Source organism: Mauremys mutica, chromosome 7 (genome assembly GCF_020497125.1).
Source record: "Mauremys mutica isolate MM-2020 ecotype Southern chromosome 7, ASM2049712v1, whole genome shotgun sequence".
In the NCBI taxonomy this organism is placed as follows: domain Eukaryota; kingdom Metazoa; phylum Chordata; order Testudines; family Geoemydidae; genus Mauremys; species Mauremys mutica.
In genome coordinates, this window is record NC_059078.1 from 43,324,351 (window position 1) to 43,349,105 (window position 24,755).

At 44.4% G+C, this 24,755-nt stretch overlaps 1 protein-coding gene across 2 annotated transcripts in view; it reads left to right on the plus strand.

Annotated features, from left to right (window-relative positions):
* Positions 1-309: 309 nt before the first annotated feature.
* Positions 310-24,755, plus strand: part of RFT1 (RFT1 homolog) — a 36,887-nt gene continuing 12,441 nt past the window's right edge. The window contains exons 1-9 of one of the 2 annotated variants that reach the window (XM_045024806.1): positions 310-558; positions 6,734-6,819; positions 8,726-8,842; positions 11,301-11,490; positions 11,772-11,873; positions 13,487-13,621; positions 17,582-17,660; positions 22,587-22,637; positions 23,786-23,916. In XM_045024806.1, the coding sequence (XP_044880741.1) occupies positions 496-558; positions 6,734-6,819; positions 8,726-8,842; positions 11,301-11,490; positions 11,772-11,873; positions 13,487-13,621; positions 17,582-17,660; positions 22,587-22,637; positions 23,786-23,916 (954 nt within the window). In that variant the 5' untranslated portion in view covers positions 310-495. The remainder of the gene's footprint in view (positions 559-6,733; positions 6,820-8,725; positions 8,843-11,300; positions 11,491-11,771; positions 11,874-13,486; positions 13,622-17,581; positions 17,661-22,586; positions 22,638-23,785; positions 23,917-24,755) is intronic. The other variant, XM_045024807.1, reaches the window with a different exon arrangement.

Genomic DNA, 24,755 nt, shown 5'->3' on the forward strand with positions numbered 1-24,755 from the left:
ACAAGGGTCATGGGGAGTTGTGCGTAAGGGTTGCCCCCTTCTCCCGCCTAATGCAGGGGGGCAGTTGTGTGGCTCCCCTTGCCCCTTCTCACGGTTAGGGCGGGAGCTTGTCTGCCCGTCCCCTGTAAGGGTGAGGGTGGGGAGGGGGTATGTCTCCTTGTCGGGGTTTGGGCTGGAACGGGGAAGTGGCTCAGCGACTCGCCTCGCCTCGCCTTAGGATGGGGGAGGCGCTGCGCTCCGGCGGCCTGAGGCAGCGCCCCGGCGTCAGAACCCCACGCTCCGCCCCCACTGACGAGATCGATGCGCGACAATGCGGCAGCGCCACTGACTTCCCGATGCTCTGGCGTCCGAGACCGACGCCGGTCTGGGAGCGGGATGGAGCTGGACCGGAGGCTGCGAGCGGCTCCCACGCGTGGCAGCCGGGGGTCCGGGTGCTGAGTCCCGCCGGCGTGCGGCGATAGCACGTCTCCCCCTGGCGCGTCGGGGGCGGCAGCCATGGGCTCCCAGGACGTGCTGAGCGAGACCACCCGGCTGGCCTCCTCCAGCGCCCTGCTGCAGGTACCCCCCGCTCCTCTGCTGGGCGCCCCCCACGCCCGCGGGGTCCCCCTTCAGAGCAGGCAGTCGCGGAAGGAGGGAATCTTCTCTCCGGTGTAAGAGCGAACTCCTCCGAGTGTAGGATACCGCTCCGCGTAGGAATGTGCTACTGGTAGCGCTTATTGATACGAGTAGATTGTAAGAAACTGCTATTGTATTAAACTGCTACCTGCTGTAGCAAATGCCTACAGATAGCAGGTTCTTGCACTATAATGTATGTGAAATTGCTACGTGTAGGAATGTGCTATCTGTAGCAGTTAGTGATATGTATAGATTGTAAGAAACAGCTTTTGTAAAAAGATGCTACTTTATTTGTACATGCTTGAAAACTGTTATCATGTTTCAGTCTTCCCTCATAGGTCATGTTTTCTATGGACCTTAAATTTTCACAAACTTTATAAGTGTACTCTCTATGCTATTATCTCAATCATTAAGATTTTGAATAGAAACATCCAGAACTGATCCCAGAGAGCCCCGCTTGTTATGCCCATCTTATTTATCATTATGTCCATCTAGGTTTCCTTTCCACAGTTTGTTTATGAGAAGGTCATGGGAGACGGTATCAAAAGCCTTACCAAAGGCAAATATACCTTGTTACACTGTTAAAGAAAGCTACCAAGTTGGTTTTACATGTGAGACTGCTTGAAATACCGTTTTTTAGCAAAGTAGGACCTGTCACTGCTGCAGGTAGCACGGTCCTACTGAAAGCATTTTCACATACACATGTGTATGAAACTGCAAACTATAGGGATGTGCTGCCTGTAACACTGCAATACGATGAAGCTAATTCCTACAGACAGCAGTTTCTCACACCATTGGTAAGTGAGACTGTCTGTAGGAATTAGCTACATCAGATGGCCTTAGTGAATTCTTACCGTTAGACGTTCCTGAGAGCTGCGAAGAGCCGTACCTGTTAGCCTTGTGGTGTTCTGAACAACAATTATTAGCTATTATGCTAACAGAAAGTGAGATGGATTGGGTACGAGCTAAAGATATGACAGTCTTAACTCCTTTGCTGACAAAACATGAAAATAACCTTTTCCTTACATATGTTTCTGGATGGTACACAGCTGTGGCCAGCTCAATTAGGGCCCAGCTAGTCCTGATAAGAGGGCTGTGGGCCAGAAGCTGGAGAAGTCTCACTCTAGGGGTGAGTGGGAAGGGGAGCAAGGTACTTGAAGTGGAGCAGTGCTGGGGAAGGGCAAGGGGAACTGGGGAGTTCCAGCCTGTTAAACCCCCAGACTTCAGGCCTTGATGAAGACCTATGTAAAGGTAGTGGGGCTGCAGAGTGGCAGCCTGGCGATAGGCAAAGGCAGCATTTACCCCTTGCCAATGATGAGTGGTCATGGCAGACTGCAGTCTGCCCCAGTGAGCAGGTGCTAGATGATGACTGGCAGTAGCCCCTGAGGCAAGGTGGATTTAGAGGGTTGGGGGTTCCCCTGGGAGGGAAACCCGGAATAAGGGGTTACTGTGGAGGCAGCACCCGAAGGTAAACGGCACCGGAGTCCAGCAGGGACACGGGTGCCAGTGTCAGGCGAGACACTGGCTAGTAGGAGGCGCTCAGTACACTGGCCAGTCTGAGGTACTCTGTACACTGGAGAGCTAATTTCCCGAGACAACCAGCAGGAGGTGATGTGCTGGTGAGTCTTGACCTCACTACAGTGCCATTGGATTAGAGGAGCTTTTGTGGCAAGAACCACCAGTAGAGCAACATTTGTGTAATATAATATTATAAGCATATTTTCATAAAGAATGTAGAGTATAATGTCACACCCCACATGTATGTTTGCTGATCTGCAAATCGTAAAGGAGCATGCACCTTTGGGTGCAAATGCTCATGACAATAGTGCAGAGCCATGCAGGCTCCATGATTCTGTGTGAGATGGCAGACAGTGAGGAGGGCCAGGCAGGTTAGTGTGTTTAGAAAAAAAGGTGTAAACACTATGTATACATTTATGTATGGGATACTTATAAAATTAGTGGATGATTAATCACATGAATTATAAGAAGTTGGATCCCATGGCCACAACGACCCCTGTCTGACCTGTTTGGTACCCAGCATACACTGCCAAACCAAAGCTTCCCAAAATACAGTGGGATATCTATTCATGGTGCACCTCACTCTGAATCTATACAAGTGCTTCTGGTGAGTACCCAGACTGCTGAGGCAAGGAGTCCAGGAGGCATGCACACAAGTGACATAGTAACTGTAGTGACTCTATGGTGACATAAGTTGAGTTAACCCAAACTTAAAGTGTACATATGGCCTTAGGTATATTAAATGTTTGGGAGTATGAGGGTAGACTAAGATTCATTCAGGTGTTTAAGCTCAAGGCATTGGAACTGGCCTTACTACACCCTACAGGCTCAGGAACAAAGACACACACAAAAAATATAATTTATTTATTACAATTTCTTGACTTGAGGGTGTATAACTCATGATTTTAGAATTCTTGTGGTTGTAAAGGTATGTTGGGGTTGCAGATGTGTGTTCATTATATTTTGAAAGGAAATACTATGAATGGGTTGAACAAAGAATTAGATCAGTCCCTCAGGATAAGTAGATTGGCTATTAGCCAAGATAATCAGGGATGCAGGCCCATGCTCTGCATGTCCCTAAAATGTTCTTTGACTGCTGCATGCTGGGAGTGGACAATGGGATGGTTCAATGAATCATTGCCTGGTCTGATCATTCCCTTAGAAGCACCTGGCATTGGCCACTGTCACAAGACAGGATACTAGATGAGGCGGACTATTGGTCTGACCACCAATATTTACCCCATTGGTGGATTGACTCAAAACAAAGTTTTGACAATAGGCCAGAAATTCAGTCAGCGTGGAAGTCAGATGATCCAATGGAATAAACATCTGCTCTAAAAATGAGAAGAAAAAATTAGAATTAAGAATTCAGGGAATCCCAGCAGCAGATAAGACAACTTGACTTGGAGACTCTATGCATTCAGATACAGTGATAAGTGATTCTTGGTTTCTGAGGGGATATATGTAAAATGTTTCACTGAATTAAGTCTTGGGGATTATCTATACTGGCAAGTTAAAGCGCTCTAACTTGCTGGTTCAAGGGTGTGAAAAATCCCCCCCAAGCACAGCAAGTTTGAGCGCTTTAACAGTGTAGACAAGCTTGGCTGCCTGTGCTTGGAGCTAATTCCTTCATTGAGGTGGATTACCAGGAGCACTGGCACTCGTGACAGCGCTTTGAACTTTGTAGTGTAGACATAGCCTTAGTAGGTTAGATCAGACAAAAAGGAGATTCATTGACTAGGCATTGGGATGCCTGTGCCTTTAAGAACCCAGCCCTGGGAAGCCGATGCTGAGAGGTGCTGTCTGTGAGAGAGGGAAATAAAAAAAAAAAAAAAACCTTTGCCCCCCACCATTTTAGCAAACACTGGTGTCTCAGTCCCACTGGGGTAACTGCTACTCCCTCTGCCCCTGCCTGTGCTGGGTTTTGTCCTCTGACACCCTCTGTCAGCGCCTCACTCCTGGGCTTAACTCCGCCCCCTCTCCCCCTCATCCCTGATTTTCCCTTTAGCCCCTCTCCTAATCCTGCCTCCAGCTGCTTGAACCCCCTGACCAGTCAATTTCCGCCCCCTGCTCAGACCCTGGCCACCCCCTGCTCTGATTCGCCCCCTTTGCCACTTTTTAACCCCCGTAAATAGCAGTCAGCAGGTTTTTACGGCTAATAAGGGCAGGGTGAAGGGCAGTGGCTTCAGCAGATGTTACTGAGCATGCTCAGTTCGTGTGACCATACAAAAAAGCCACTTTGCTCAAATAAAAAACCCTCTTTCCCCTGCTTCCCCCCCAAACTATTTTGGCAAACACTGGTGTCTCAGTCCCACTGGGGTAACTGCTACCCCCTCTGCCCCTCCCTGTGCTGGGTTTTGCCCTCTGCCAGTGCCTCATTCCTGGGCTTAACTCCGCCCCACCATCCCTGATTTTCCCGTATCATGACAATTGACAGAGCACGGAGACCAGCTAGGTTAAGTTGTCCCCTCCTATTTCCATCCCTTTCTCTGGCTTGGTTATTTTCATAACTGAGGTTTGTCTTCTTCAGACACTTGAGTTTTGCAGATTCTCTCTTGTGTCATTTGTGCCTGGCTTCCTGCTGTGCTCACTGCCTGCTGTTTTGTATTCCTACTTATTTCTGGGTCTGCTACAGATGAAAACAAAGCTGGTCTGCAAACAGTGTCAAGGCTTGTACCTTGTCCCATAATAGGTTACTGGTGAGAGAATACAATTAAGCAACATAAGACAAAAGCTAAATAGATAGCATCATGGTTACTGCTCAGGAGTCAGGACAACTAGGGTCTTTTAGCACTGTGACATCTTATGCAATCCACTTCATCTGTGAAGCAGAGAAAATGCTTTCTTCCTTGGTTAGTAAGTTTGTGCTTACAGTATATTTAAGGGGGGACAGAGAGTCCTGTGGCACCTTATAGACCAGGGGTCTCAAATTCAGATGACCACGAGGGCCACATGAGGACTAGTGCATTGAACCGAAGGCCACATCACTGACACCCCCCCTTGATGCCTCTGGCCCTGCTCCCACTCCACCTCTTCCATTAGGCCCCACCCCTTCCCTAACCCAATCCAACCCCTTCCCCGAAGTCCCCACCCCAACGCTGCCCCCAGGGGGTGCAGAAAGTGTGCAGGGTGCGGCGGGGGCTCAGGACAGGGAGTTGAGGTGCAGGTGGTGTGCAGAGTGCGGCAGGGGGTTCAGGGCAGGGCGTTGGTGGGTGGGGTGCAAGAGGGTGAGGGGTGCGGCAGGAGGCTCAGGGCAGGGAGTGCAGGAGGGGTGCGGGATGCATCAAGGGGCTCAGGGCAGGGAATTGGGGTGTGGGATGTGGCAGGGGGCTCAGGGCAGGGGCTTGGGGTGTGGGAGGTGGCAGGGGGCTCAGAGCAGGGAGTGCAGGAGGGGTGCGGGATGTGGCAGGCGGCTCAGGGCAGGGAGTTGGGGTGCAGGGTGCGGGCTTCAGCCTGGCGCCGCTTACCTAGAGTGGTTCCGGGGTGGCAGCGGCGCGCACCGGGATAAGGGCAGGCTCTCTGCCTGCCTGCCCTGGCCCCTGGCCCCACGCTGCTCCGTTCCAGGAAGCAGGTGGAACCTTGTTCCTGCAGCCCATGGGGGGGTGGGGGGGCTCAGGGTTCCGTGCGTGCGCTGCTCTTGCCGCTCCCGTACCTCCCACGAAGCTCCCATTGGCCGCGGTTCCCTGTTCCCAGCCAATGGAAGCTGGTGCCTGGAAGGAGGCAATGCAGGAGCCCTCTGTCTCCTTCCCCCTCCCCCGAAGGGGCGTGCTGCCAGCTGCTTCAGACAGCGGCGCGGGGCTCGCAACGCCACAGGGGGCAATCCTGCGGGTAGGCAGAGGGGCGGGGGCGCGGGGAGCTTGGCGGGTCACATGCCCAAGAGCCCCTTGGGCCGCATGTTTGAGACCCCTGTTATAGATTAACGGACGTATTGGAGCATAAGCTTTCATGGGTGAATACCCACTTCGTCAGATGCATGACATTGCACCTCCATGTAGTTCTTCCCTATAAGTAATTTTTCCTTTCCAGACTAACAATGCATTTAGCATGTGAGTTGTTTCCAATGTATATTATTTCTAGATTAAATTGATGCTGTGTGGGTGGTTCTCAATCTTCGCAGACTACTGTATGCCTTTCAGCACTCTGAGGCCCAAGCCCCGCCACCCAGTGCTGACGCATATAATTTAGCTTTGCAAGACCTCCTGTGGCGTAGGGCCCTGTGCAGTTGCCCTGCTTGTCACCCTCTAACACTGGCCCTGCACTTGTGGTGCCCCTAAACCCGTCCCGTGATCGCACTGGGAGTTGTAACCTCTATGTTGAGAAACAGTGATGTAGATGAGTAGACGTGTCATACCCTGGTTGAGAACCACTGATTTAGATAGCAAATAATAAAAATTATTGTCAATGGGCTTAATCCTGTGAGATACTGGACACCTCATGTGAGCAGAGCACGTATGCTCATCAACTTCAGTAGGAGCTGAAAGAATTCAGCACTTTTCAGAAGGTGCTTAGCCCTGCACAGGATCTGGTCCTTTGTTAAGATTGATATTGGCCCATATTTGAAAGTAACTAATGCAACTTATTCTATGTGTTTTCTTCACAGATATTGTTTCGGGTGATTACTTTTGGCTTAAATGCATTTACTCTCCGCTATGTATCAAAAGAAATGATTGGCCTTGTGAATGTAAGGTAATTAAGAATAGAATTGATGGTGAATGATTCCAGTATAGAAGTTTGTCACATTGTTCCTTGTCTAAATACAAATGAAGTACTTGGGCTTTCCCTAATGCAAATTTTTAAAAAAGCGGGTGCATGGTAGCATAATGAAGATGCTGGTGTCAGTACACTTTAAAGGCTTGAAGTAAGATTATATGCCTTGTATTTAAAAACAAATTTTACCCATGTTGCTAGTAACATTTCAGAAAAAAATAAAATCTAACAAAGTACTTCTTGGTATTTTGTGTTGTTTGCTTGTTGGATTTCTCTAAATCTGAGCAAGGAAAGTACACCTCTACCCCGATATAACACGACCCAATATAAGGCGGGTTCGCATACAAGGTGGTAAAGCTCTGACACGCTGCTCTGAGCAGCATGTTAAGGGTGCCGTGCCAGGCCAGGGCCGAGGGGTTCAATAAGGGGCAGAGGGTCTCCAGGGCGGTCAGGGGCTCCCCCCCCCAGGGTCTGGGGGGCAGGAGCTGTGGGAGGGCACTTTTGGGGGCAACGCAGTCCCAGAGTGCCCCAGGGGATTAGTGGGGGGCCGGGAGTAGCCTGCTCTGCTTCCCTCGCCCCGGCCCCAGCCCCAGCCGTGTTGCTTAGGGGAAGGGATCCCGTCCACACTCACCGGTGGCGGGAGGCAGGGCAGCCCAGCCCCAGACAGCTCCACTCTGCCAGCTCCCAGCCGTGGCGCTTCACTTCCCGCCGGGCAGGTGAGTGCAGGACCTTTCCCTAGCCGCCCCCCAGCGACATGGCTGGGGCCGGGGCAAGGAAAGTGGAGCGGGCTGGGGCTGCGTCGCTCCGCTGCCAGTGAGTGTGGGGGGGCATCCTTTCCCCAACCTCCCTGCACTCACCAGCAGCAGGAAACAGAGTGCTGCAGCTGGGAGGTGGCAGAATGGAGTGGGCTGGGGCCGGGCTGCTCCGCTTCCTGCTGCTGGTGAGTCCCTGTCTGGGGGCAGGGGGAAGGAGGGGGTGGATAGGGGTTGGAGCAGTCAGGGGACAGGGGGGTTGGGTAGCGGGTGGGGTCCTGGGGGTGATTAGGGACAGGGGTCTCTGGAGGGGGCACTCAGGGAACAAGGAACGGGGGGGCAAAGCAAGTTTGATATAATGCGGTCTCACCTATAACGCGGTCTCACCTATAACACGGTGAGATTTTTTGTCTCCTGAGGACTGCGTTGTATCGGGGTAGAGGTGTGTATCAATCCATTTCACTTCCTGCCTCATGGACTAGCAGGATGACTAAGTGAAATGTTTAGAGCTGTTTCCAGTGGCATTAGAAACATTACTGTCTGAATTTTGAACTGTACAATGATGTGCCTGTAATCTTGTGATAAGAGTAGCTTTATAATGTTCAGTTTTGAAGTTATAAATGAGTAACTGTCTAGTAGGTTCTTAATATTCAGTATTGAACATACAGGTACCTCGTGCTGGCTTTGGCAAATCTTAAGCAAATTGGGTAGAGTATTCCCTTTCCTCCCAACTTCCCTGGGACTTACTAAAACCTTACCTGGTAAAGATTGAAGCATCAATTTGAAAAACACTGCTGTAATCTTATTCCTTTCCTGCCCTTCGGAACTGTATGTTAACAATGTAGCACATGAGGGGGGAAAAAATACAATTTGCCTATATTTGTATTAAACCATATATCAGGACACCACATCTTCCCCTATTGGGGGCAAGTTGGTCAACCCTCTGTTATGCATGATTTTTATTATAAGATCATCTATTAGAAATAAGTTTTTTGTTCTATGATATTTAAACTATGTTTATAGGTAAAGTAGCTTTGTCAGATTAGTTTTTAAATGTCCGTTTAGCCGTTGTAGTGCTGTACATGAAGACAAGCCCTCAAATGAATCACTTTCTTTTTATTCCCTTTCTTTAGGCTAACACTGCTTTATTCTACAATTGTTTTCTTAGCCAGAGAGGCATTCCGTAGGGCTTGTTTGAGTGGCAGCACAAAGCGAAATTGGACCAAAACTATTAATCTTTTGTGGCTAACGTAAGTTTCCTTTTGAGATTCTTATTTATTCCAGTCTCTGTTTATAAAAGCATTCATTGTCAGATGTCTGAGCACATATAAAGATGAAAATATGTATTTACCTAACTAGACTACTGTTCCAGGATGTAGCACATTATGATCTCCTCGGTTGCAGCCTCAAGACAAAGACTCAAGGCATTAGATTAAATGGGATTAATGATACTTACTTCCCTCTTTAAAAGTGTTTTGAGATCTACTGATGAAAAGTGCTGTATGCGAGTTAAGTATTATTGTTTATACTGTGCTCTTAGTATCCATGGACTTGGCCTCTTTTGGAGCTATACTGGGGAAGTAAGTTCTATAGTCAAGATACACACTAGGGAAAATTTGATTATTTATGAACATGTACTTCAAAAGTATTAGAACTAAATTCCTTCAAGGTTCTTATACAGCATTTCATCACCATAGTACCTGAATGCCTTCTCTTAACGCCTTAAGCTTTGTGACTAGCATCTGTTGTGTGTGTTTGCTTATATTCTCCCCATGGGGAGAAGTGAAACTGAAAATGAAGGTTTTAATTTATGTGGAGGATCCAAGTTTGGATCTAGAGCTTGATCCCAAATCTCTTTGGGGTTTGGAGCACTGCGAAAGCATTGTGGTTGGTCCCTGAGGGCTCGGCTATCTTTGGTTACTTTAGAGGCTAATTAAGTACTGGAGAAAGCAGAGTACAGCTTTTTCTTAGGCTTTGGCTACACTTACACGCGGCAGCGCTTTGAAGCGCTAAGTGTAGTCAAAGCACCAGCGCTGGGAGAAAGCTCTCCCAGCGCTGTCCGTACTCCACCTCCCTGTGGGGAATAACGGACAGCGCTGAGAGCGCGGCTCCCAGCGCTGGGGCTTTGACTACACTGGCGCTTTGTAGCGCCGCAATTTGCAGCGCTGCAGAGGGTGTGTTTTCACACCCTGCTGCAGCGCTGCAAATTTGTAAGTGTAGCCAAGCCCTTAGAAGTAATAGTTGGACCAGTACAGGACCTTGGAGTGGAAATGCAAATAGGAGAGTGAGAAATCAGAGAAACACTTTGTCCTCCCCTCACCCACAAAATTGCCACATTTAGATAAGATCAGAGGTTTGCTTATGTTTTCAAATGTGGAAGAAGCAAAACTAGGCGCCTAGCCAAATTGCCTAGCAGCCAAAATGTAGCGTGTGTTATTTTCTTATTACTTAGATTCTTCAGGTTTGTCTATGCAAACATTTAGTTCATAGCAAACTGGGGTGTGAATCTAGCCCATTAGTAGTCTGCTGTGAACAAAGTATCCATGAAAAGAACAGGAGTACTTGTGGCACCTTAGAAACTAACAAATTTATTTGAGCATAAGCTTTCGTGGGCTACAGCCCACTTCATTGGACGCACAGAATGGAACATATAGTGAGGATATATATATATATATTATACACACACACATACAGAGAACATGAAAAGGTGGGAGTTGGGATCAGAGGATAATGACCAGTAGAATGTGGTGTTAGAGAGCTACCGAGCGGCCTCTTGTTCATATTCCAACTTATTCATGATAACGACAGCACCTTCTTTGTCAGCCTTTTTGATTATGATGTCAGAGTTGTTCCTGAGGCTGTTGATGGTGTTGTGTTCAGCACGGCTGAGGTTATGAGGCAAGTGATGCTGCTATTTCCCCCATGTTAAGTATCGTCACAGCTTCTTGTCAAACTGTCTGAAATGGGCCATCTTGATTATCACTACAAAAGTTTTTTTTCTCCTGCTGACAACAGTTCATCTTAATTAATTAGCCTCTTAGAGTTGGTTGGGCAACTCCCACCTTTTCATGTTCTCTGTATGTATATATATCTCCTCACTATATGTTCCATTCTATGCGTCCAATGAAGTGGGCTGTAGCCCACGAAAGCTTATGCTCAAATAAATTTGTTAGTCTCTAAGGTGCCACAAGGACTCCTGTTCTTTTTGCGGATTCAGACTAACACGGCTGCTACTCTGAAAAGTATCCATGTGAACCTTGCGGACACGCACTGACAGTTCCTTAGTGTACTTCATGTGCCCTGCTTTGGGGTAGGCCTATAAAAAGAAGTCAAGGAAGTTTATTAGAGATCTTTTTAAAACAACAGCAATAATGGGCAGGGTTGTGGTGTGGTGGGTTTTTTTTTGTTTTTTTTTGGGAGCAGTTAAAAAGTGGGTGGTAATGGTTTGAACTTTTTCTATTAGAATGTTTAATGTATTTATGTAAATATAATCACTACAAAGAAATGAAATATGAATACTTGTATCCTATAGTATCAATTCAAATATTTTAATTGTATATAGCAAAGTGAAAACTGCATGTTTCCCTCCTCTTTTGCTTGCAATATGTGATCACTTAATTTAATTTGTGTTTTGCCATTTAGATAAGCACCTCTATAACTCAGAAAAACAATTTATTTGACTTTATTTATGTATTTATTTATTTAAAGAGTTCCTTTGGGGCTGTGTTGGTCACTGTTCCTGGGCTGGATCTGGCTACAGTTACTTGAAGTTCCTGATCCTAACTCAGTTCCCTACTATAAGATTGGAGTAGTTGCATTTGGTCTTTCTGCAGTGGTTGAACTTCTAGGAGAACCATTCTGGGTTTTGGCACAAGCACATTTGTTTATAAGGCTTAAGGTCAGTAAAATGAGCACTATACTTGCATATACTGGGTAATGATGGAGAAAGTCTTGATTGAGGTAGTCAAAGATGACTGGGGTATTCAACCACATCACTCTGAAGAAGTTAAAGACTAGTGTGATGAGTTCCCTTTGGTCATGAAAGTCTGATACCTAATATTTAACACATGTATTTAAACGTACATATATAATAAGTGAATATGCAGTTTGTGTACACTTCAGGTCTTCTGACTGATGCACTTGGCAGTGAATCTGTGTTTTTTTTTTTTTTAAACTTAGGTAATTGCTGAAAGTCTTTCAATAATCTCCAAATGCATTTTGACAGTTATTTTAGTAGTGCTGTATCCACAATGGGGACTTTACATTTTTTCTTTGGCTCAGGTAAGTGTTCTCTACTGTATATTTGTGACTCACCAAACTTCTGTTTGCTGCTGCCTCTTGGATTTAGCCAATTAACTAATTCTGAAGGTAAGAGGAAGATGCTTCTGCAATATTGTACAGAATACTATTCTTGTATATCTATGTCCACTACACATTTAGCATTGTGACTGATCCAGTTTAGTGCTAACAGAAACACGCACCATGTTTTATGTATGCATGCACATTCTCCAAATATGGACACTACTTATTCGCTTCTTATTTCTAATTCACTTATACATGCTAGTGATTGGTAGGCTTAATCTTTGAATTTGTTACTTTGAATTCCTACTGTTTGCAGCAGGAGATGTCAATGTGTGTACCAGTTCAACAAATATGTTTTTTGATTTTTTTCCCCCTTATTGTAGATGACTTTGTGTATGAGAAATAAGATCTTGAGTTCTTTAGCAAAGAATTTCAATGATAAATGACTAAATAGATCAGTGTTTATATGTAACAACTTTGATAACTGGCATTTAAGATTTGAGTTTTTATTCCAAACTAAGAGAGCCTTTGTACAGACTAAATACTTCTGTTGTTTTTCTGTGGTGTGATAGCACTTAAAGGCCTGATCCCTATTGTGCTAGGCATTGTAGGAACATAACAGACCTGCCCCCAAGACTTCATCAGACTGATTTATAATCATAGCAGTTGTATGGATGGTGAAATAATCTATGGACTGAATCAGGATTTGAAAGATAGCTGTTCCTCTGTTAAATACATGCATGAACACCTTACTTTAAGGCATAACAAACTGAATCAATTACATATTTTTATCTTTGTAACCCTTTCCAGTTTAGTGTCTAATCCTGCAAATTCTACTTCACAGTAAGAATTTGTAAGATCAGGCCCTTAGATTGCAAATACCCTGCCTTTAATTTTTCTGCAAAATGTAGTGCATACCTGTGGTGTTATATAATATTAATGCAGTCTGTCACTGTAGTTGCTATCAATCCTTCCATTTAGGTCCCCCATTTACAGAGATTACTATAATTTGGCTGCAAATTTCAACTGTTTTGAATAATTTATAAACCTCTTCTCCATATGTAATTACTTGTGGCACAGATCAATACAATAAAATAGTCTATGAATTAATTAGAGCTTTATAATAGGATATCTACAAACTAGGACAAATGAATTGGACAACACAAGAGGAAAACAGTGCAGTGAAAGACTTGTGTGGTCTCAGAGCTTTGGCTCCAAACATCTACACTGCGCTTTTTAGCTCTTCAGCCTGAGCCCTGTGAGCCTGAATCAATTGACGTGGACCAGCTGCAGCCATGCTGCAAATCTTTTATTGCAGTGCAAACATAACCAATTTTAGGGTGGAGTGACACAGATCGAGGCCAGTAATGTTAAAATGTGCTGATTTAAAAAAAAAGTTATGGGATTTTTGTGTTAGGTTGACTAGTAATAGTAATTTTGGTTTAGAACATTTGTTTGTAAACTATTCCTTCACTCAGTCTACTATTTGACATTTCAGAATAACTGTGAGGTATCCAATTATTATTTAGCTGAATCCTAGTATGTAGTTTTAAATCTGTAGTTTATATTATGTTTCATATCTTTTCTTTCAGCTTTTATACACAAGTATTCTGGTGCTATGCTATGTAATGTATTTCATGAAGTTTTTGGGTTCTCCTGAAGCAACAAAGAAATCTTTTCCAGTTTCTAGAATGACAGATCTGTTACCCAACTTGATTGAAGACCAGGTAAATTGCAAAGCTTAAAGTTTTAAATATTGTAGTCTTTCATGAATGAGGGAATTTCAAAGTTGGTTTTGCTGAATAAGGAGAAACTATTTGAGTAATACCCATCTTAAGTGTGATGTAGCCTCCTTGCAGAGGATACAGTTGAGCAAGAACAAACAAGTTGAGTAAATTATCCTTGTAATGGTTCTCTTTGTATTAATAAAGCTTTTATTACTATTTAAAACATGGCTACCACCTCACTTTGGTCAACACTCAGGTTCCCCCAAGCTTCTCAAGAACTCTTTTTATTGAAGTGAGAAATGAAATCAGTTATTAACTAGCTAATTTCTTCGATGCAGGATTGTTTCACTGAAATATATTTTCTAGTGTTTTTGCATAGACCTTTAAGAATGTAGCTACATATAATAATGAATAGAATGAGCATTAGTGATTGAATTCCAAGCAGGTTACTTTCTCTCCTAAAGGAATGATAATCTCACTGTTGTGCCAGGGAGTTTTCTACCCAATGTTTTTGGAAAATACTGAACTCTGAAATATTCAGAATCTGTATTCAGCAAAACATGTTCCATTCTCTTCATAGATAGGGCTCTGAGGAAAATCGTGATTTAATGGACTGGGTAAAATTAGCCCAATACCTGAATTTTTCCAACAGCAGGGAGGTAGAAGTGGGCACCTGTGTGCACTGGTCTGGGGCTCAGTGTGGCTTGTAGCATGTGGCAGTTTCATGTTGGAGCAGCAATTTCAAGTGCGGCCATCTTGCCTCTCATAAAACTGTCTGCTGAGTACACTCCCGAACTGCTGCAATTTACTCTGGCTCTGCAGACTTCTTCCACGCTCTCTCCCTGTCTGCTGCTTCGTGTCCACCTCCTTGCCAAGCTGGCTTACCTGCTGCAGGCTCAGTAGCCTTTTTTATGTGAGGTGGCACTACTGTTCTTTGGTGCACATGAGCAGCTGCGGCCTCAGCAGAGAGGCAGAAGTTGCACCAGCTGCCGAGTCTCTTCCCCCTCCACCTCAAAGCTGCTGTCCAAAATGATGATGCTGTCCATTACTAGCCACACCGAGTATGAGACCTGCATGCACAGATGCCTGCTTCTATCTTTCTGCTGTCAGAAAAATTGCAACAATTTAGAGGTGGACTCAGCGGTTGGTGTGTGCTCCTGTCTCCCCAGTGAGGCTGCAGGTGCTCATATTCCAAGTGGTGGTGGCAGCACTGCCTTGCATAAAAGCAGCAGCTGAGTCTGAAGCAGATGAGCCAACTTGGCAGGCACTAAGCAGGAGAAAGGAAGAGAAGGAGGAAAAAGTCTGCAGCTGCCAGAGTAAGTTGTAGTGGTTTGGGGGGTTTTGGCATCCGGTTTTATGCAAAAGGGTGAAGTAGTGACCTTTTGCTGACTGCACTTTGTGCATATCCTGTGAGAAATTTTGTAGAAAGCCTTGTTTGCTTTAAGCCCTGCATATGTATTCAAGAAGTCAATGGAATGTAAAATAGCACTCATTAACTTTTAGCCTAAAATGGTACTGAGAGTAAATCTGAGCTGAAATATGAGCTATAGACATTAACTAAACTTTTCATGTCAGTCACGATTATTACAAACCATTTCATGCTGCTTCACCTGATGAGCTCTAAGGCACAGCTAAAGCTGTTATTACTAATAAAAAGTGCTTGCGAACAATATAGAACGCTGTTCGCAGTGTTAATGTAGCTGTGTTGGTCCCAGGATATTAGAGAGACAAGGTGGATGAGGTAATATCTTTTATTGGACCAACTTCAGTTCAGCTCTGGGCTGAAAAAGTGCTCTATGTAAGCTTCAAAGCTTGGCTCGTTCATCAACAGAAGTTGGTCCAGTAAAAGATATTACTTCACCCATTGTATCTCTCTAACCTAGAGCATTAACAGAAATAGTGTTACTCCTCTCAATAATTAAATAAACCACTATGTTAAAAAATGCATTCACAGTTAAGCAAAAGGGAACCAAACCAGGGTTTGTCTGCTCTGTCAACACAAGGCCTCAGAGTGGGAATCTTTGCTCCAGCTTGCCCTTTGGCTGTGATTTAGTTAATCGGGGATGATTTGACCACAAATCTCAGTATATTAAACCTTTCATTGTTCACAGTTACTGCACTAGACACCCCCTTCTTAACTAAAGAGGCATTTAAATATTAATAGTTTGCTTCCAAGGACTTGGAGCACTTGCATGCAGTTCCAATTAGATGTAGACCTTATTCGTTCCTTCTCCTAAATATGGGACGCATGATTATTTGATCGCTTTCTCCATGCTTACTAATGCTCTTACAGCAGCACTGTGTTCTTTGTTCTTTCAGCCTTTCCTAGTTGTATCCAAGGTAGAACTTTATTGAGAACAACTTACTCCAGGGGTGGACAAACTACAGCCTGCGGGCCAGATTTGTCCTGCCAGCTGTCTTAAGCTGGCCCTCGAGCTCCTGCAGGGGAGTGAGGTCTGGGGCTTGCCCCGCTCTGGTGCTCCAGCTGGGAGCAGGGTCAGGGGTCGCTCCATACAGCTCCCAGAAGCTGCGGCATGGCCCCCCCTCCGGTGCTCCAATGGGAGCTGCAGGGGCGGTGCCTGCGGACGAGGCAGAGTGCAGAGCCGCCTGGCTGCGCCTCCATGTAGGAGCTGGAGAAGGGACATGCCGCTGCTTCCGGGAGCCACTTGAGGTAAGTGCTGCCTGGATCCTGCACCCCTGAGCCTCTTCCCACGCCCCAACCCCCTGCCCCAGCCCTGATCCCCCTCCCACCCTCCAAACCCCTCGATCCCACCCTGGAGCACCCTCCTGCACCCCAAACCCCTCATCCCCAGCCAGAGCCTGCCCACCTGCCCCAGCCCTGATTCTCCCCTCCCCCCCCCCCATCCTCTGAACCCCTTGGTCCCAGCCCAGAGCACCCTCCTACAACCCAAACGCCTCATCCCAGAGCCCATACCCCTAGCTGGAGCCCTCACCGCCCAGCACCCCAGTCTCTGCCCCAGCCTGGAGCCCCCTCCCTCACCCTGAAATCCTCATTTCTGGCCTCACCTCGGAGCCCGCACCCCCAACCAGAGCTCTCATCTCCTCCCACACCCCAACCCCAATTTTGTGAGCATTCATGGCCCACCATACAATTTCTATTTCCAGATGTGTCCCTCAGGCCAAAAAGTTTGCCCACCCCTGACTTACTCAGTCTACTCAGGTTTAGCATACAATTCAAGAACAACACTCAATAACTGAGCTTGAGGCAGAAAGAAAGCTGACCCTTCCTAATGTTTCAGCTGGCCTCATGGTAGAGGCTTAGCAGACTAAGGGTACATCTATACTATCCACCGGATTGGTGGGTAGTGTTCGATGTATCAGGGATCGATTTATTGCGTCTCATCTGGATGCGATAAATCGATCCGCTAATCGACACCTGTACTCCACCTTGGCAGGAGGAGTAAGCGCAGTCGACTCGCCGCCGTGAGGACGGCCAGGTAAGTCGAACTAAGATACTTCAACTTCGCGTAGCTGAAGTTGCGTATGTTAGTTCGAACCCCCCCACTAGTGTAGCCCAGGCCTAAGTGATAACAGAAATCTCTTTCACAGACATTATACTGCAGACTATTATGTTGCATATGTGCTTACTGCATATCAAGGAATCAGCTGCAATATACTTCTCCCTGGTCCCATCCTTTGCTGCGCAATGCTTCCTGGTAGAAACTCTCAGCTATTCTTGTTCTTTTTGTTTCTATAGGGTGCGATGCAGTGGAGACTGATCTTAGTCTGTCACCTTGTAGTCATAAGTCTGTGCTTGTATTCCAGAATATTTTATGTTCGTCATTAGTTGCAATAAGAGAGATGGTTTTTCTGGTTAGTACAGGGGGTTAGAATAGATGGAGTTGGCCTTGATGATAAGAGCTCACATACTATCTTGCAATTCTGATTCTCAAAATCAACTCCAATGATTAAATCACAGTACATATTTCTTTCTTGCAGACAGTGGTTGACTGGAAAGAGGCTAGGTTGACTTGGAGCTTCTTTAAACAATCTTTCTTGAAACAGATGCTGACAGAAGGTGAGTATTATGTGCCCTCTTCATGCCTGTCCATGGTTGGAAAGACCTTGGTATTGCTTGTTTGGCTGTCAATTCAATAACAAGAAACCACAGATAACATTTGGTTGAAAAGAATCACAAAAGACTAGTAGTAGTGTGGTTGTGATACTGATGCCCGCAATAGGAAAGGAGTTCTCAGCATATTGGTGGCCCAGCCTTATTTTCTGTGCTTTTTCCAGTAGAGCTGGGCAGAACATTTTTGACTACATGAAATTTGTAAGAGTAAGTGTGACTGAATATATGTACGTATACATCCCTACACTATTGTGATAATGTTTATGCAAGGTATGCCTTATGAGGTATTATTTAAAATGCATAATTTGCTGATCAATAATATGTCAAAATGCATATAGCAACATTATATGTGAAGTTATAAACATAAGCTGAAATCATGACTGAAGTATGGGAAGTGGTTAAACCAGTACCTCAGAGACAAAGGGAAGCTGATGCCTCAGTCGGGTGTCAAGAAGGCTGATGAGCCATTACCTGCTTAGTGGCCTTTCTTTGGTGAGGAAGGGGGTAAAGACAAAAATCTGCATCTTAGCAAAAAAGCATGGAGTTACTCTTCTTCAGTGGATTGCCTGTCACCTTGCTCCCATCTGGAAATGTTTCTCAAAGGAGGAACAGGCCTATAAAAGAAGGGGCAGATGCTCCAAGACACCTTCTTCTCTCTCCCTGTTTGTCTTTGGCACCACACCTAAAAAGGCAAAAGAAAACAGCTGTTGGACTATGAAGGGTGAGGGGTGTGGTGGTAGTGGTGGTCCTGACCTGAAGAGTTTGGTCAGTAATCTTGTTGGAAGCATGTGGTTAGAAAGTTTTGCTTTGCAACTAGGTTAGTTTCTTAAGTAGAAGCAAGTAAGTATTTTATCTTCTTGTAACCGTTCCTGACTTTTATGCCTCATTACTTCTTTGTATCAGAGGGGTAGCCATGTTAGTCTGGATTATTGGCACCTTATAGACTAACAGACATATTGGAGCATGAGCTTTATAAGAACATAAGAATGGCCGTACCGGGTCAGACCAAACGTCCATCTAGCCCAGTATCTGTCTACCGACAGTGACCAATGCCAGGTGCCCCAGAGGGAGTGAACCTAACAGGCAATGATCAAGTGATCTCTCTCCTGCCATCCATCTCCATCCTCTTGACGAACAGAGGCTAGGGACACCATTCTTACCCATCCTAGCTAATAGCCATTTATGGACTTAGCCACCATGAATTTATCCAGTCCCCTTTTAAACATTGTTATAGTCCTATACCTATAGCTACATTGTTATAGCTTTCGTGGGTGAATACCCACTTCGTCGGATGCATGTAGTGGAAATTTCCAGAGGCAGGTATGTATATATATGCAAGCAAGAATCAGGCTGGAGATAACGAGGTTAGTTCAGTCAGGGAGGATGAGGCCCTCTTCTAGCAGTTGAGGTGTGAACACCAAGGGAGGAGAAACTTCTTTTGTCGTTGGCTAGCCATTCACAGTCTTTGTTTAATCCTGAGCTGATGGTGTCAAATTTGCAGATGAACTGAAGCTCAGCAGTTTCTCTTTGAAGTCTGGTCCTGAAGTTTTTTTGCTGCAGGATGGCTACCTTTAAACCTGTTATTGTGTGTCCAGGGAGATTGAAGTGTTCTCCTACAGGTTTTTGTATATTGCCATTCCTAATATCTGATTTGTGTCCATTTATCCTTTTATGTAGGGACTGTCCAGTTTGGCCGATGTACATAGCAGAGGGGCATTGCTGGCATATGATGCCGTATATTACATTGGTGGATGTGCAGGTGAATGAACCGGTGATGGTGTGGCTGCTCTGATTATGTCCTGTGATGGTGTCGCTGGTTTAGATGTGTGTAGAGTTGGCATCGAGGTTTGTTGCATGGATTGGTTCCTGAGTTAGTTACTATGGTGCAGTGTGTAGTTACTGGTGAGAATATGCTTCAGGTTGGCGGGTTGTCTGTGGGCGAGGACTGGCCTGCCACCTAAAGTCTGTGAAAGTGTGGGATCATTGTCCAGGATGCTTTGTAGATCCCTGATGATGCGTTGGAGGGGTTTTAGCTGGGGACTATATGTGATGGCCAGTGGAGTTCTGTTGGTTTCTTTCCTGGGCTTGTCTTGCAGCAGGAAGCTTCTGGGTACACGTCTGGCTCTGTTGATCTGTTTCCTTATTTCCTTGTGCGGGTGTCATAGTTTTGAGAATGCTTGGTGAAGATTCTGTAGGTGTTGGTCTCTGTCTGAGGGGTTGGAGCAGATGCGGTTGTACCTCAGTGCTTGGTTGTAGACAATGGATTGTGTGGTGTGTCCGGGATGTAAGCTGGAGGCATGAAGGTAGGCATAGCAGTCAGTGGGTTTTCGGTATAGGGTGGTGGTAACGTGACCATCACTTATTTGCACCGTGTTGTCTAGGAAGTGGACCTCCTGTGTAGAATGGTCCAGGCTGAGGTTGATGGTGGGATGGAAGCTGTTGAAATCGTGGTGGAATTTTTCCAGAGTCTCCTTCCCATGGGTCCAGATGATGAAGATGTCATCAATGTAGCATAGGTAGAGAAGGGGTGTGAGTGGACAAGAGCTGAGGAAGCGTTGTTCCAGGTCAGCCATAAAAATGTTGGCATATTGTGGGGCCATGCGGGTGCCCATAGCGGTGCCACTGATCTGGAGGTATATATTGTCATCAAATTTGAAATAGTTGTGTGTGAGGATAAAGGCACAGAGCTCAGCAACCAGTTGTGCTGTGGCATCATCAGGAATACTGTTCCTGACAGCTTATATTCCATCAGTGTGTGGGATGTTTGTGTAGAGAGCCTCTACATCCATGGTGGCTAGGATGGTGTTTTCTGGAAGGTCACCAATGCATTGTAGTTTCCTCAGGAAATCAGTGGTGTCACGGAGATAGCTGGCAGTGCTGGTGGCATAGTGTTTGAGTAGAGAGTCCACATATCCAGACAGTCCTTCAGTGAGAGTACCAATGCCCAAGATGATGGGGCGTCCAGGATTTCCGGGTTTGTGGATCTTGGGTAGTAGATAGAATAACCCTGGTTGGGGCTCTAAGGGCATGTTGATTTGGTCCGGTGCTAGTGTAGGGAGTGTCCTGAGTAGATGGTGCAGTTTCTTAGTGTATTCCTCAGTGGGATCTGAGGGAAATGGCCTGTAGAATTTGGTATTGGAGAGTTGTCTGGCGGCCTCCTTTTGGTAGTCGGACCTGTTCATGATGACAACAGCACCTCCTTTATCAGCCTCTTTGATTATAATGTCAGGGTGGTTTCTGAGGCTGTGGATGGCATTGTGTTCTGCACGACTTAGGTTATGAGGCAAGCAATGTTGTTTTTCCACAATTTCTGCCTGTGTACGTCGGTGGAAGCATTCTATGTATAGGTCCAAACTGTCATTTCAACCCTCAGGAGGAGTCCATATGGAGTTCTTCTTGTGCTGTTGGTGGGAGGGTATCTGTGTATCAATGCACTGTTCAGTGTTATCTTGCAAGTATTCTTTAATGAACGTGAGTTTGGCCATCAGTTGTAGCTGATATTTGCCCACTCCACATTTTGTCTTTTTAAAAACAAACACACAGAAAACCCAGATGCTTTATGTAAGAAAATAAACTCAACAAATCATAAAGATTGGCTTGTATGGAACAGAATCAATTTAAGGATTATTTTCTCACACACTCTTAAATGTTGCATCTTAACAGTGTTCACAAATTAAGTGTCGATATGAGATTTGAGGATGTGTATGCCACAAAGTAAGCCCAGTGTTAGTAGAAGTCAAATTAGCAGACCTTGGGTTTGTTAACCTGGGGCTTACATATTCGTGTAGATGCTCAAACCTTAGGTTAACAAACACTGCATTATACTGGCCCAAGTCCAACTATGCATATCCTAGATTTCCTAGTGCTCTCCGAACATGTGGCTGCTTTCTCCCTTTGTTCATAGTGCAGTATTGATAAACTTGACTGTCTAGAGGACAAAGAAAGTCAGCCTATGGGACTGTGGGATACTTTTGGCAGACTCCCAGAGCACAAGTCCACTGTGGCTGTGTCTACACTGTAAAGCAATGGGGCTTGAAGCCTGGGTCCTGGCTTGACTTAGGCTCGGACCTTCCAGCCTGGTGGGGTCTTTGGACTCTGAGTCTGAGCTCTAGTTTTAGCATGATTGGTGTGTGGATGAAAGGGGGAGTTAGGCTTGAGTCTGAGTTTGAACCCTGGGTTTACATTGCAGTGCAGACATACCTTTAGGGTTTTCTGTTGCAATAGAAATTTAAACATTGAGCAAGTCTGGAACATCATTTACATTGTCCCAGTTTAGGTCACTCTTTATTCATCATTTCCTTGCCTTTTTCCTATTTAAAGTCTCCTGTGTATACAATAATATGAGTGTCCAGCATCTCCTGCACTGAGAAGAGGAAGTAAGTTTTAAAAGATTAATGGATGATTGGAAAATACAGATGCTGGTGATACATACTAATTATATTTTATGGTTAATCTGTAGCTTGAGAAAGCTGGGTCATATTTGATCCATTTTGGAACTGTTCTGAAAGTTTTATATTAATCACATTGGTGTTGATTTCTGGGATGTGTTAAACATGATAGATTTAATTCAAGAACAGTTAGGTTTCTTTACTGATCAGTGAGGACAAAATGTTCTTAAAGCGTCCACAGATTTTGCTGTTTCTATTTCTAGCTGTCCAACTCAACACTTTGTGCCTGACTTTCAGAGCTGCTTGCACCTTCAATTGACTTCAATTCATGCCAGACTTATGGTGTAATTAATAGATTTTTTTTTAACCTTTTTCTTTTGGCTTCCTCACAATATTGCCTGCTAGAAGTAGATGAATAAAAACTGGAAAAGGATATGGGTACTAACATTCATTGTTTGTTAATTCCTTTGTTTTGAATTTACAGGTGAAAGATACGTGATGACATTTTTGAATGTGCTAAATTTTGGAGACCAGGGTAAGCATGATATTACCAAGTGGTAACAGAGTTATTTGTTTTTGCTTTTACATAAACTTTGAAATTAAGACACCACATTGAAAAAGTATTTTGAAACTTCGGAGATGATCTCAAAGTCTTAATGACTTTGTACTGAAATGATGGGGAAGTGCAAGATGTAGACAGAGAAGATGTTGGTAGTTTATGATCAAAGGCTTTAATTTTATGTTTCTCTTGATGAAAATTTTCCTCATAATAATTGAGAAGGCAAGAACATTGTACATTTTGTTAAACTGTCTTTGCTTCCTTTTGAGGCTTTTGCTGCCGTCACTTCTCTCTTTGAATGTGTGCATTTATTGCATTTGATTTTTTTTTTCTGCTTGGTATTCCAAGGCACTAGCAACTAAAATTTACACTAATGCAACATCATGGATTTTTTTAACACTGTATTTTTCCCAGGGTTGGGAAACTAATTAGGACCATTATTTCATTCATAGGTCATGGTCCTGAAAAGAGTTATGTATGTACTTAATACACTGTGAGTAGTCACATTGTAGTAGTGAACAGTAGGTTTTGCAAGATTGGACCCTAGTCAAGTTCTTATTGGAGGTAGAATTGTTAGAGTGCTGTAGAGTGTCATTCTGGTAGCTTATATAAAATTCTTCCATTTGAATGCAAACAAAAAAAGGGCCTTGCATTTTAAGATGGCTAGTCCCCTTTTTTTGTTATTGAAGTCCAGATCTTGTACCCATTCAGTGAAACAACATTTGTTCTGCGGTGTCTACTGATCTTATCTCAATGAGTTTTTCCTACAGTCATCCCCTGCTAATATTAATGTAATTTGAGGGGCATTACACATTTGTACATAAAGTAAGTTTCACTCAAACTTGTCTTTCTGTCCAAAAATGAGATTTGCAATTCCAGCGGCTTATTGTTATCAATATGTTTAGGTCCAAAATCCTTATGGATAGGAATACTGCTTCTTTTAAAAGTGCTCTACTATATATTGTGAGACAAAGTGCTGTTTTATTTATGACCATTCACCAGAAATGCTAGCTCAAAAGGAGTTTGTATGCACATAACTCTTTAAGATCTAGAACTAGGAAGCTGAAAATAAAATATTTCATAAAATTTAATATATTGTTTCTCTGGTTTTTGTTTTGTTTAAGGTGTGTATGACATAGTGAATAACCTTGGTTCTCTGGTGGCTAGATTTATCTTTTTGCCAATAGAGGAGAGTTTTTACATTTTCTTTGCTAAGGTGCTGGAAAGAGGGACGGATGTAAAGCTACAGAAACAAGTAGGTTGAGTGTAATTCTAAATTAGTAAACATCTGCTATAGAACTGTGCTTTAAAATAAGTAAAGAACTAATCATAAAAATCTACTAGCGCCTAAAGGGAGTAAGTATTTCCTTTAATATTTAGGGGAAGGGATAGGGTGAGAAAGTCATTGCAAAAGTGTGTTCCTCAAAGATGGTAGAAGTAAGAACACAGATATCCGCACTGTCTAATTTCTTAATTCATTTTGGTTAATTAGGGTGCCAAATCTAATCTCAAGTTTTTTTGGAGGATTAGAGTTGTAAAAAGAAGTGAAATAGAAAATAAAGAAGGATTGGGGAGAGGTGAAAGAGTATTAAAATAAACCAACCGGTAAAATGCTAATAGGTCATCCCATCTCAAAAAAGATATATTAGAATTTTTGGAAAAGTTACAGAGGAGGGCAACAAAAATGATTATGGGTATGGAACAGCTTCCATGTGAGGAGAGATTAAAAAGACTGGGACTCTTCATCTTAGAAAAGAGATGGGGGTGGCGGGTGGGGGCGACGAATGTGACAGAGATCTATAAAATCACGAATGGAGAAAGTGAATAAGGAAGTGTTATTTACCTCTTCATTTACCACAAGAACTAGGGGTCACCCGATGAAATTAATAGGCAGCAGGTTTAAAACACAAGTATTTCTTCACACAATGCTCAATCAAACTGTTAAACTCATTGCCAGGGGATGTTGTGAAGGCCAAAAGTATAACTGGGCCCAAAAAATAATTAGGTCCATCAATGGCTATTATGGTCAGGAATGCCAGCCCTATGCTCTAGGTGTTTCAGAAGCTGGCACTGGATGAAGGGGATGGATCATTC